General features: G+C 39.5%; 2 protein-coding genes across 3 annotated transcripts; one reads left to right on the top strand and one right to left on the bottom strand.

Annotated features, from left to right (window-relative positions):
* Nucleotides 1-95: 95 nt before the first annotated feature.
* On the top strand, nt 96-2,951 carry tmem121b (transmembrane protein 121B). The gene has a single exon (XM_081723147.1). The coding sequence runs from the start codon at nt 125-127 to the stop codon at nt 1,328-1,330; it is 1,206 nt and encodes a 401-aa protein (XP_081579273.1). The 5' UTR covers nt 96-124; the 3' UTR covers nt 1,331-2,951.
* A 301-nt stretch (nt 2,952-3,252) lies between these two features.
* On the bottom strand, nt 3,253-9,231 carry il17ra1a (interleukin 17 receptor A1a). 2 transcript variants are annotated; one of them, XM_027002171.3, is made up of 11 exons: nt 8,999-9,231; nt 8,610-8,634; nt 8,284-8,430; nt 7,719-7,843; nt 7,509-7,635; nt 7,314-7,361; nt 6,535-6,683; nt 6,181-6,255; nt 5,999-6,068; nt 5,792-5,905; nt 3,253-5,335 (listed from the first exon to the last, which is right to left on the bottom strand). In XM_027002171.3, exons 1-11 carry the CDS (start codon nt 9,098-9,100, stop codon nt 3,900-3,902), a joined length of 2,418 nt encoding a protein of 805 aa, XP_026857972.2. In that variant the 5' UTR covers nt 9,101-9,231; the 3' UTR covers nt 3,253-3,899. The 2 variants fall into 2 exon arrangements, with proteins under 2 accessions (XP_026857972.2, XP_081579272.1); XM_081723146.1 differs by having other exon boundaries at nt 8,284-8,508; nt 8,999-9,108.
* Nucleotides 9,232-12,457: the final 3,226 nt, after the last annotated feature.

Below are 12,457 nucleotides of genomic sequence, written 5' to 3' on the forward strand. Positions count from 1 at the left end.
TTCTCACAAAAGCACACTCCATTCCAATGCGCTCCATCACGGGATTTACGCGCCCCTGCTTGTCTCCCCCTTAAAGCATCTGTCACTACGCGGGCAGAGACAAAACAAGTGAAGAAGAAAAGGCATGAATACCATGATTGCAGAAATTAGAAAAAACAATACGGTAGCTAGCTATCCTCAAGCCGAAGTGGCGATTTACCCTGACTCACCCGTCTCCTCAGCACCGGAAAACGGGCAGCTCTTCATACGAAGTGTCGCGTCCAGGAGGGACACACAGACGACCACCGGTAGTGCCAACCCGGAGGAAGGCAGCACCCAACCCCTGGTATCTTCAGCCACTGCTGCCCCGTCTTGCACCATGACATCGGGCGAATTCATGCAATCTACTCCCCTCTTTGTCCCGAGATCTAAGAAGAACCTATTTTATAAGATATTGTGTTTCATGTTGCTCGTTCTCCAGGGTGGCATCTTGGATTTCTACCTCATTATATTCACTGATTTGTACTGGTGCTCCTGGATAGCAACGGACCTTGTAGTTATATCAGGCTGGGGGATTTTCTTCATTAAAAACGCAAGGAGTAAGCGAGAGCGGGCTTGTGGTTTTCATCAGAAGAGCTCGATTTTTGGCTGCAATCTTGGGGAGTTCACGTTCGCCTATTTGGCATGGCTCATTTACGTGATTGCGTGCACTCCGAAAGTGGTACTCATCTTGGAGACCTCCATTCTAGATCTGATTGTGCTCAAAGTGCCATTTGGCATCACCGGATTCAAGATAACCATGTTGCTCACGGCGCCTTTGCTTTTCTGTCTCATCAATTCAGTTATAGAGGATCCAAATGGCGCGATTCGGTACCATTCCCAAAGTTGCTTTATGACCACATGTATAGACGTGCTGGACAGTTTCACCCTCGTCGAGTTGCTCCTTAAAAACGAGATTCCCAACGTATATTTGAAATATACCGTGATATCCGTGTATTTCGTCGCACTAGGCGTACCAGTTCTATGGCTTTACGAGCTAACGGCCTCAAGGATGCACTGCCGCTGGATTTGGGCGAGGTTCTTCACAAGCGTTGTGGTCAATGCACCGTTGTTGGTGGTAAGATGTTTCTTTGTGTTTCTTTACAAGATGCCCATATCTGTTTTTATGCTAAAAAACATATTCATCTTGGGGTGCAAGTTCCTGGAATTAATTGAGCAATGCGTGACAGTGAGAACTGTCCGGAGATTCGCACGTGGAGGCAACCCAGCCCAATTCTCCCACTGCGTCTCGGAGAACGACATGTGCCCACACGGCTATGTCAACACGCTGGCTGTCAATACTCAGTCGTAGATCCTGCGATGGGACGCACATTTGTTCAGAGGTCACACTGCATCAGCCTTACGAACAACGCCGGACGCTAACATCTTCAACAGGTGCTACAACCAAACGACACGACGTGCCAGTGAAAAGCCCACTCCCCTTCCCACGCCCTCGCCGGTAAAGCTTCTGGGGTGTGTTCGTGAACCAATGGTCATTAGTGATACGTGACGCGCAGTTTTTTTTTTATTTGCACTTGTATTGTGAGGCACTTTAATTAATTGATTAAGAATTGAATTAATGGAATGTCACAAGTGTGTTGTTAAGAAGCCAGTGATTTATTTTCTATACTGAAAATGTGTAACATTTCATGGATCTCAATTAACATTTTATACTAGTAATGTAAAGTGTCGTCTCTCAGTTGTTAAACTGTCAGACACATTGTCTGTGGATGTTTTTAAATGCACTGAGGTGTAAACATACCTTATCTAAACTAAATGTATAGACAATTTCAGATAGTGAACGCAGTGCAATCTTTATTCTGCAAATATGTCAGTAGAAGACATGATAAGGCTGGTTCTTGTGAATGAAAAACTGTATTAAGGTGTACAATAGGGGCTTGTGATGATTGCTAATACCTTGTGAATCTCATTACTTATGTGGAAAGATTACTCATCTTTTAATTATCTGTTGAACCCTAACTACTGGCCACTGCAAAATAGTGTTTTCTTATCATTTTTACAGCAAACGAGGCTACCTCTCTATGTGTACCTATTATTCATATTTCAATGTGTTAATCAATTTATTTATCTATTAGTGTACATTGCATAAATTTTCAGCAGCTAAAGGATGGTTTGGTTACCATAACTACATTTTGTATACTTTGTGTCTAAATAATAAATCAGATAAAAATGTACATGGACCATGGTAGGTCACTCACAGGAAACCAGAGTAGGCCTGCACAGAGAGTAAATGTAAGCAAATCTAGTTCAAATGGAAAGCCCCTGTTTTTTCTGACTCTTTATAACTTGTCTGTGGTTACTGACAGGCAGTCTTATGTACAACAGGGTGCTTTAAAAACTTGCCTGGTGACTACAGGTCCAACTAGACTAAGATAAAATGTCAAGGCAGATGATTGGACTGTGAGCACAAACAGCTCTGCAACTCTGATTCAGATTAAAGGAGAGGGCACGGAGTTACATATGCAGGCCAAAAGTGCATTATCAAAAATGGGAGTTTTGTGCCTCATTGTGCAGTGCAAACATGTTTAAAATGACAATTTATTATGTTGTTGCATACATGTAAATTAAATGTTCAGTTGCAAGCGTATACATTATTTTTCGCAAACTGATGTTATTTCTATCTGCAGTGTATACACCATCAAATAATTACAAAAGACTGCCACAAGGGCTTTAAATTTGTTTATTTATATGGTGTTTTCATGGGAAATTCTTTTGCACTATAAAAGTCATGGCAATTTCTTGCTAAACATGGAATAGTCAAATGTGCCTTTTCTTAAACCCAGAATAAAGGAAAAGTGCAAATAGTTTTCAGATGTCTACAGTAGATCCTAGAAAAATGGAACAAAAGCATACACACACACACACACACACACACACACACACACACACACACACACACACACACACACAAACCCTAAACAACCAAAGAATTCTGCTTTTGAGTTTCCAGTTATTAGTAATGTACTACTGTAATTTTACATTCAATCCCCATGTGAAGCATATAGTATTGATATAATGAAACTAACTGCATGAGGAGCAAAAAACTCCACCATCTCATAGATTTACTTTTGCATTAAAAGCTAATATCTGTTGTCTGCAGAGAAATACCTGCAATAGGATAGAAATCATCATTGTAAATTAAACCTATTATGTACCGTGTGATGATAAAGGTACCAAAAATAAATCCTGTGTTGTAATCTTCTAACCAAACACTCCTTGTGCAATATTTATTAAAAATATTTCACAGATTATTATGAGCATAAAATATCAGATTTGTTCCATTAACATTTTACTTTTTTTCTTTTGTTATTAGATGTTAAAACACTGTGAACAGCATTATTTAGTCCAGAAGAGATTGCAAGGTAACCATAAACGTACATAACACCTATGAAAGTCCTGTTCGGGCAATCCCCTGTTTATGAGATGAAAATGTAATACAGTGTTTGACTCTTGATGGGATGCGATAACAAAGGGAGAGTGAAAAATCCCACTGGAATGCAAGTAATCCTAAAATTAACTCTACATTAGCATGCTAAACATTACACTTCTAAGCAGATATATCTAAAGCAATAGATAATAAATACTTCCATAAACAGTAGCAGGCAGGTAGACTGTAGAAAGCTATAAATAATTAATTACTTTGTGTTCAAAGTAATAAATGCTACCAGGACAATCCCAATGGCTTTAACAAAGGACAAAAACAGTATCACATTCAAATAAATGTTTTAGTGTAAAACACATTTTCACTAAATACAACAAAATTAGATTTTCCAAAGAACAGCAGTGGCCAGCAGTTCTAGGTACCACACAAGATGGGTGTAAAAATGTGTAAAAAACCTATCTAGAATCCAATCAAAACATCAACTGTCCATTGTCTCTGTGCAAAAGCCAGAGGAGATGGGACTGTTCAAGTAGAGAGCTTCCTGTAACTTGGCCAGTGCAGCGAGAGAAGACGATGAAGGCTCCTCCCTTACGATAGAGTCTCTGGAACTATATCCCTGATCTGACCATCTAGATGGTCTTTCCCCTGAAGCTGCTTCCCTCTCATTTTCATCCATCTCCATTGGCTGGGAGGGGTGCATATCCCAAGATTCCTGGTTGGAATCATCCAGAGAGGGTGGAGGAGCTGGTACCTCCAAGGACGCCAGAGAAAGCTGGAGGTCGAGCAGTTGGTGCAAGGCCAGCTCATTGTCTTCTACTGAGCAACCATCTGCTAGTGATCCCCCCTTCACAACCACCTCATTCCTGCTTGGTGGGACATGGTCCTGTAGTGCAGGTTCAGCCAAGGAGCAGGCATGGCTGTCTGAGCCATTGTGGGCCACACCAGCTGTGTGTAAGCCAGGTGGTAGCTCCACAGCTGGACACAGGGAGTAAACTTGGTTGTGGGCTGGCTGGATACTCAGCACAGAAGGCTCCTCAAATTCCAGGTTAAGATGGGGTATTTCAGAAGTCCATACACACCGAGTCTTGTCCTCGTGTATTTCTACTTCATACTCACATATGGGGGGACCATGGTTTAGCACAGGCTTACACTGATGAATTGGAGGGGTGCACTGGTTAAGAAAAGGGCTGATCTCTGATACCAGACCCTCATCATCATTGTTTAGGCACTCCTTCTCAAACCAGTCTGGATTTTCTAACTGATATGCCTGGAAGGTTTCTATTGCATTCCTCAAGGCTTTTCCTGATGGGCAGCTGAAATACTCATCTATGCCAATGCCCTCAACTGTGTGAACCATCCCCCGCTGATATTTCTCCAGATCCAGGATTCTAAAGTAAAGCTCTTCAAAGTGCTTCATAAGCTTGTACTTGACTGCTAGGTCAAACAAGGAAGGGACATCTTGTTCACCACTTATATCTTCAAAATACGCCACCAGGTACTTGCCGTAAGAGGCGGGGCGCTGCATGTCGGGTGTGATGAGCTGCAGGGCAAGGGTAAGCATGTCCCCCATTGGTGAGCAGACGTCCTCCCTCAAGAGAACGCGGGGCTGCCCACACATTGCCCCCCACTTGGCCTGAACCCCCCGTGAACACAGTACCAGCACCTTGTCTGAAGACCTCTCTATTCGTCGCTTCTGTAGCTCCGTCCACTGCAGGCGGCCCATGACTCCGACGGAGGTCGTGTCCAGGAGGTCCAGGTAAACCTGCGTGCCACACTTGGCCCTCAGGAAGGCACAGAGCTTCAGTACTATATCAGTGTATTGAGGGTGGTCTCGGGAGTAGATGATCAGCACAGACCGCTCATCAGGTAGAACAGGCTCTGGGAGAAGGGACTCACTAGGTGTTTTTTCTACATCTGTAACCCAATGCATAATATTAAAATATTTTCTATACACACACACACACACACACACACACACACACACACACACACACACACACACACACACACACACACACACACATATATAATGCTAAATATATAGACATGGAAAGGTGGACGTTGATCAGATTGAACAGTTTTCAGAATGGTTAAAGTTATCAGGGTTTAAATTCTGCATATGGATTTTAATAGTGACATTTGACTGAGATACTAAAAATTATCCAGTCAGTTTAGATCTACTTTAGCTCCAGTATTAACTAAACAATTAATCCCCACTTTCTATGTTACATGAACTTTTATTCAAAAATTACAGACCTTGAATAAACAGCATCTTTGGTTTAATTTGGCTAGAGTCAACCAATAGGCAAATGTAACTTTTCTCCCATGCAGCATAAATGATAGCAACTAAGAATACCCTACACTGCTTACCATTTTGCTTCTTCTGCAAACAGATGGCGCAAACAGCCAGACTACAGAGCAGGAGAAACACCACAGCTAGAACAATCCACCAGATCTGGAGCTTTGGAGGTGGCGCAGGTGGCTCTGTTTATGAACACGAATTTTACGAAAAAGCAACATACAACTACTCATTTTAACAACACTGAAGAAAACAGAATTATGGTGTTCGTTCCATACCTGGACATATGTTAAAACTGCGGCTCTTTCGATGGCAGTCATTTCCACACATAATAAAAAAAGGCTGGATCTAAATGTAAAGACATTTACAATGTATATTTCACTGCTCAATCACTATGTCAGCATGTGCATAATAATACAGACCATATACAGTCTTACAGTATGCATATATACAAACACACCTGGACATTAAAAATGCAGCACGTGTGTGGCCAAGCCTCGAGGTCAAATGTAACATTTACAAATGAACTGTTGTTCTGTTAAGGGAAAAACACAAACATTTCAATTTCAAAAGCAATGACATTTCCCAAGTATTTACTAAGTATAGTGTTGCTGTAGTTACCTATGTGAACTGCTCTAAAAATAGCTTGCCAATTACTGTTGTTTTCTTATTGATGCTATGTTGCTATTTCTATTGAGTTAAAAGTACAAGAACAATAATACATAATAAAAACAAAACAAATACAAATTATAGTAATGATACTCCAGTGGACAGCTACATGAAGTGTCAAATAATTAAAAATGCAATGTCATACCTTTTTAAGACTCTTACTTTCCTTGACATCCTTACACTTCACAAAGACTTTATAGTTTTCAGAAAGCTCTGTGTTACTGAAGGTAACAAAGAGGGTCCTGCCATCTAGGTGAGTGGAATCCATGGTAATGTTGGGCTGCCATAGTGCCCCTTGGAACATGGATTAAAACATAAACCCACTGTGTGAGTTACAGTGGAAATCTTAAGCAAAGTTCATATGGCAATGAGGTTTGTTGAAGTATATTAATAAAATAAATATGATTGAAAAAGCATTACAACAAATTATGTAATCTAAAAGAAAACAATAACTCCATAAACTATGAATAAGCCAGTCTAATTAACCAGACCTTAGGAGCTATTGTAAATAAAAGCTCTTCTACCAATTAGGTTGCAAGCAATTCTAGAGATTAGCTGTATGGAGGGTTCAAAATATCACTCAGTTCTTAGATGTTGCCCTCATTATGTACTTTCACAAATTTTCCCATGGTCTAGCTACTCTACCCCCAATCAAAGCAACAACATGAGTTAATAAATAATGATAGATTCCGTTAATGGTGTACTGTTCATGAACTCGTTGCTCACATAGTCTCATAACAACCAAACAAAATTATCAAGGAAATCTATGGAAAGCAAGATGCTATATTATTTATACAGTAGTACATGAATTACATCACACAAATACTAGTAAGCCTAGCTCAGCTGAGCTCAGTGGTGGGTCTTGGAATGCTGTTGTTGCTTTTCTGAGGGTAGGTAAGATTGCTGTACCAGATGTTCTCTCACCTGTTTCTAGGCAGAATTTGGTCCGTTGTATAGCAGGGTCTTTACAACCTGTGGTCACATATATAAGCAATTACATTCCAAACTAAATGTCACTGTTGTATTAGTAATATGTGCTCAGGTACAGAAAAAATAGGAAGAGTGTGATTCATGCAAATTGTTCTTATTGGTACTTAACATAGAGTCTCATTAACATACCAGGCACAACAACAATTTTGGTGATGTTGTAGTTAGTATGGTATAGGTTTGGCTTGGGGAGGTTGGTGACAGACACAAAATATGTCTCCTCTGGCTTAACAGCCACTTTATCCAGAGAAAATGACCACTGGAAATAAAAACACAACAGATGTTAATACAAAAGAACATTTTTGCTTTATGAGTTTTCCTTTATTGTTTGCTGTGTTTTACCTGTTGACCATTGGGATTTCTCATGGATTGAAACTTCTGAAGAAATATGTAATGAACACACAGGTGCTGCCCGCTGGCTGCCTTGGACACTTGAAGCTCTGTTCCATTCAAAAAGGAAATGCTTCCTGAAAAAAAAATAAAAAAAATAAAAACTATACTTCACCTTTATTATTTATTCTACACTACACTCTACATGATTAGTTTAAATGAGATTAAATGCATTTGTTTTATGACATAAAATCTACTAAATGTAAACATATACAGATCATTGTCCAATTCCGTAAGACACACTGTCTTTACTTACCATCTGAATTTTATAGTTAATAGATAACCAACCATAAACTAATAAGTCTATAAAGGTGATCATACTGATATTGTAGATTTGGGATTGAAACAGAGCAAGAAAAATATTTTGTTAGATAAAAAACAACAGCACATTGGCTCAGTACTAAAGAGAATAAAGTATTTTTATATGTCAAGAGGAAATATGTTATCAGAAACCTAAATAATAATGATCTATTTTGTTCTCCTATGCCAATATAAAACACGAATTTAATATACCCACCATCGTCTCTTGCTTTCCACCGAGCAACAATTACAGGTACCAAGTCTCCATTCTCATCCTTCCTCACGTCTGTGTGCACCTCCAGATCTACAGGACCACTGGGGGTGAACTGCCACTCCTGCAGCCATCCTCTGTATAAACAGTTATCTGAAGGACAAACACGAGAATGTGCACTCCTTTACTGACCTGCGTGAAGTTCTGTGTTCTGACGTCTGCTCCTCTTATCTGTGTTAGGTAGTTTTTGTTGTTATGGTGATGGTGGTAGTGGTCTGTGAGTGTATGTACATTTGTGTGGATGGGTGAGTTGATAACTTGAAGACACTTACTTATGTGAACTTCACATGGCATTGCCTTTGAAGAAAAAAAGCACAACAAAAAGTTTAATCCTAATGCCATCCCAAGTTATATCCTCAGCACCATACACTGTACAACAGTACAGCAATTGTAATATTATCTTAATTACAACAGCGTAACATGGAATACACATAGCATTTAGAGTTGCAATGTATTTTAGAAATAATACACCGTAGATGACTAAACTAAAAAGATAACAACAATAATAATAAACCATCACCCCTCCTAAAGTCATTCAAGCTTTCTCTGTGTAATTTATGTTCTTTACTATATATCCTACATTTTAGGTTACCAGAGGAAGGTTATCAAATCAGATTCTCAAATGTCATATTTCCTTGTGATTACACGACACGATGCCTACCTCCGTTGTACAGTTCAGGGAAGGAGCATGTAAAACATGAAGACTTGATACTTGACATGAAAAAAACAAAATTAAGGCCGCTCTCAAGCCCATGAAATTCATTGTCCTCGCGTCATATAACTATGATTAATAGAAAATGATCAAATTTTCAAGATGTTTTTTCTTCTCGAGAACAATCCGTGTTCCGTGTGTCTAAACGAGACGTGCGACATAAACTTCCTGGTCTTTATGCAAATATACAGCAAACTGCAATCAGATGACTTTACTGGAAAGACTGCCTACGTTTCCTTAGAAGTGGGGCGTTGAAAATGAAAGTAGGTCTGACGTCTGTATTATCTTGGTGTTTTATCTACAGGTTTTCATCAAGCAGATATTTTGTAGGCAGATATTTTGTAGATCTGCTGATAAGCATTTTGTCTTTATAGAGCTCAGTGACATACTTTCGGGTTTTCCGCGACGTGTTACGTAGGCAGTATTGTAAACAATTGTAAGATAATATCGTAATTAATTAATATCTTAATTGCAATAAAAACACCAAAATGAATTAGTAAAAAAAGACGATTTAGGTCATTAAGTGATAACCGCAATGTATGTTTAGTACCGCAAGATGTCAGTGTTTTCTTTCTTTTTGTTTCCTCGTATTTTAACAGAAATGATTTGCTGGTATCGGTGCCCAATATTTTGAGATTATATGAATTTTTACATGAAGTGACATGCATCAGTAGTACTGGTGAAAGCTACTAGATTACATCTTCACTCATTAAGGTGAAGTGAACGGGGGGGATGTCAACTGAATGTAAACTGAGTGATGATTTTTCTTACTGTTTAGCGCAGGGGTATCAAACTCAGTCATTTAAATGGCCAAATTAAAACTCTCAACAAATCCGAGGGCTGGATTTTATTTCCTTTTTAAATAACATTTTGCCATGATTGTAACTGTTTGTTTATACAAAATATGCCAAAATTGCAAAAGCAAAATATAGGAACTTGAAATAGACTTTGAAGTATTTCTTAACTACGCCACGTTATCTCCGCAAACGAGACAGATATATTTATTCATATTAAGGTAAAAAGGCATTCGGGTTTCCACCTGCCTCGAAAACTCACTTTCCTTTCGGTCATTTTTAGCTAGCTAGGTGTTTTAGCTAGCTAGGTCATTTTTAGCTAGCTAGGTCATTTTTAGCTAGCTAGGTGTTTTTAGCTAGCTAGGTTAGGTTGGACTGCTGGTGAAATGCATTTGGTGAAATACTGTCACGCTCCCTAGCCCGAACTCCATCTCCCAGCATTCACCTGTTGCCAGCTCCCCTGTCACTCAATTCAGTTCCTCCAATTATCACTCTTACCAGATCTGCCTCCCCTGATTACTGGCCGTTTTCACTTGTTTATAATCACGTACTTGTCTGTTTAAACTTGCCAGTTTCCCCCTGTTCATTGCGAAGTATTGTAATGAGTATCACATGCGTCTCATCTGGCTCTCCGGTTTTCGTTTTGTTGCCCGATTCTTGCCTGTGCCTTACTCCTACCCGGTTAGTTTGCCCTGTTGGAGTGCCCTCTGGTTTTGCACACTCTAGACTGTTTTCCCGTTTATCTTTTTGCGTATTCCCTAAATTGTGGCTGCCAGCCTCTGCTTGTTGTACGACTCTGAATCCGGATGACCCTTTTGGAAATAAAGCAAATCCCGTTCTTCACCTCTGCGAGTGTCTGATAATCATCTGATTTGTGACAAATACATAAAACAAAGCATAAATCAGTTCTAATGAACGCAAACCATTTGTTCATTGTTGTCCTCGGTAAAACGATCGATAACATTTTAAATCCGATATTCTTTTTTAGTTGCTGTCGATTGACGTGGCTTACTCGTGGAAGGCTGTTCTCAGCAAATAATACAAATAATTTAAATATATTTCCCGACACGTCCCTACAACTCTGTTTAAACCCTTTCTTTACATTTAATGGTTCTTAATTAATTAATTAATTAATATTATTTTTTTACGGTTACTACTGTGTGTTAAATGCTACAGGGTGCAGGAGCCACAAGGGGTTGAGCAGTACTGTTTCCGGCACTAATACCTAAAGTAAGATATTTTAAACTAAATAGTCTTTTAATGTGAAATATCACACACAAATATAATGCCACAGTGGAAAACCGCTTGCATGACATAAATTCAAACATATTCTTTAAAATGAATATGGCCTGCACAAACATAATATCAAGCAATGTAACTGTCACCCACATCACATTTCATTCAGCAGTCATACACATTATGATTAATTGCTTATTTCCTATGCATGCACAAGCACTTCATGCAGAATGTTTCCACATTCCTCTATCTTTGTACATCGGGACATGATCTCAAGCATGGATCATGAAAAATGCATCCAGTGACCTGAGCAAGCACATACGATATGAGAAAACAGTAATAGTTGAGGGTCACTTAACTGTACAGCCCACTGACACAAACCCTCAGTGCACTCATCACAGACCATGAAGGCAAAGACACCACATAATCCCAATATGAAAACCCAATATGAAAACCCTGAGCCTGGCTGTGTGATCACTATAAGGGCTACCCACACCTAGCCCAGGTGTTCATCATCATGTTTTTATACCTTGTTTAAACATTAGATGGATTAGGGGGTGCGGTGCTAAAATCTTGCATCCTTGGTTTAAATTGAATTGTTTCGGCACCATTCAAAGAGGGTGTGGAGAGATAGAAAAAGACCCTGATAAATCAAAGAGCAACCCTTCACTAGCTCAGACTTCAGCTAATATCTTTTTTGAGATTTGGGATCTATCATGCCTGAACCTCCCAGTGAAGAAGGGGCTTTATTTGGTTGGGTAAAGGGTTAGCTTGGCAAATGGGGAGGAGCGGTTTGTATGGTTGTACCTGTTGTGATGGGGATAATACGCTCCCTAGGCCTGACCCTGTGTGTTTGTCAGTGTATGCAGGCTGTGGTGTCCCTGTAGGTTGAGTGACTTGTTTCAGTATCTGAGTATTTAAGCAGCAATGTGATATACTATTAAAGCTGACCCTTGAACTGCCCGCGATAATGAGGTGTTTAGAGATAAAAGGTTTCCTAAATTGTTTCCTTTTCTAGATAAATATGATCACTCCATTGAGGAAACTTCTGGTTGCATCGGAATTTGATAACTTGGAAGATATGTGTGGGAAACAATGTGTAACAATGTTTCTTAATGTACTCAGTATTAACAGATTCTCTTAGAGTTCACATTTATGGTTTGCTTGGCTGCATAACAAGAAATGATAACAATACCACATGACTAGTGTATTATAATAATGTCATCAAGATATAAAAGAGTAGCATCAGTAGCACTAGTAACTCTTTGTAACTCTGCTTTAGCAACAAAGAGGCCCTGCTTGCCAGAAGAGGATGCCCTCCCCGCCAACCCCTTTGAGTCTTGGTTTCTCTCAAGGTTTCTTCGTCATATTTTAGGGA

This window comes from Electrophorus electricus, chromosome 11, assembly GCF_041902795.1.
Source record: "Electrophorus electricus isolate QZ-2024a chromosome 11, ASM4190279v1, whole genome shotgun sequence".
NCBI lineage: Eukaryota > Metazoa > Chordata > Actinopteri > Gymnotiformes > Gymnotidae > Electrophorus > Electrophorus electricus.

Coding starts and splice junctions, on each gene's coding strand:
- tmem121b (XM_081723147.1), top strand. CDS start 125: ATGAATACCATGATTGCAGAAATTAGAAAAAACAATACGGTAGCTAGC.
- il17ra1a (XM_027002171.3), bottom strand. CDS start 9,100: ATGAATTTCATGGGCTTGAGAGCGGCCTTAATTTTGTTTTTTTCATGT. Junction 7,844..8,283: donor GTGGAAAGCAAGAGACGATG/GTGGGTATATTA, acceptor TTTTTTTTTCAG/GAAGCATTTCCTTTTTGAAT. Junction 6,069..6,180: donor GCTGCATTTTTAATGTCCAG/GTGTGTTTGTAT, acceptor CTTTACATTTAG/ATCCAGCCTTTTTTTATTAT.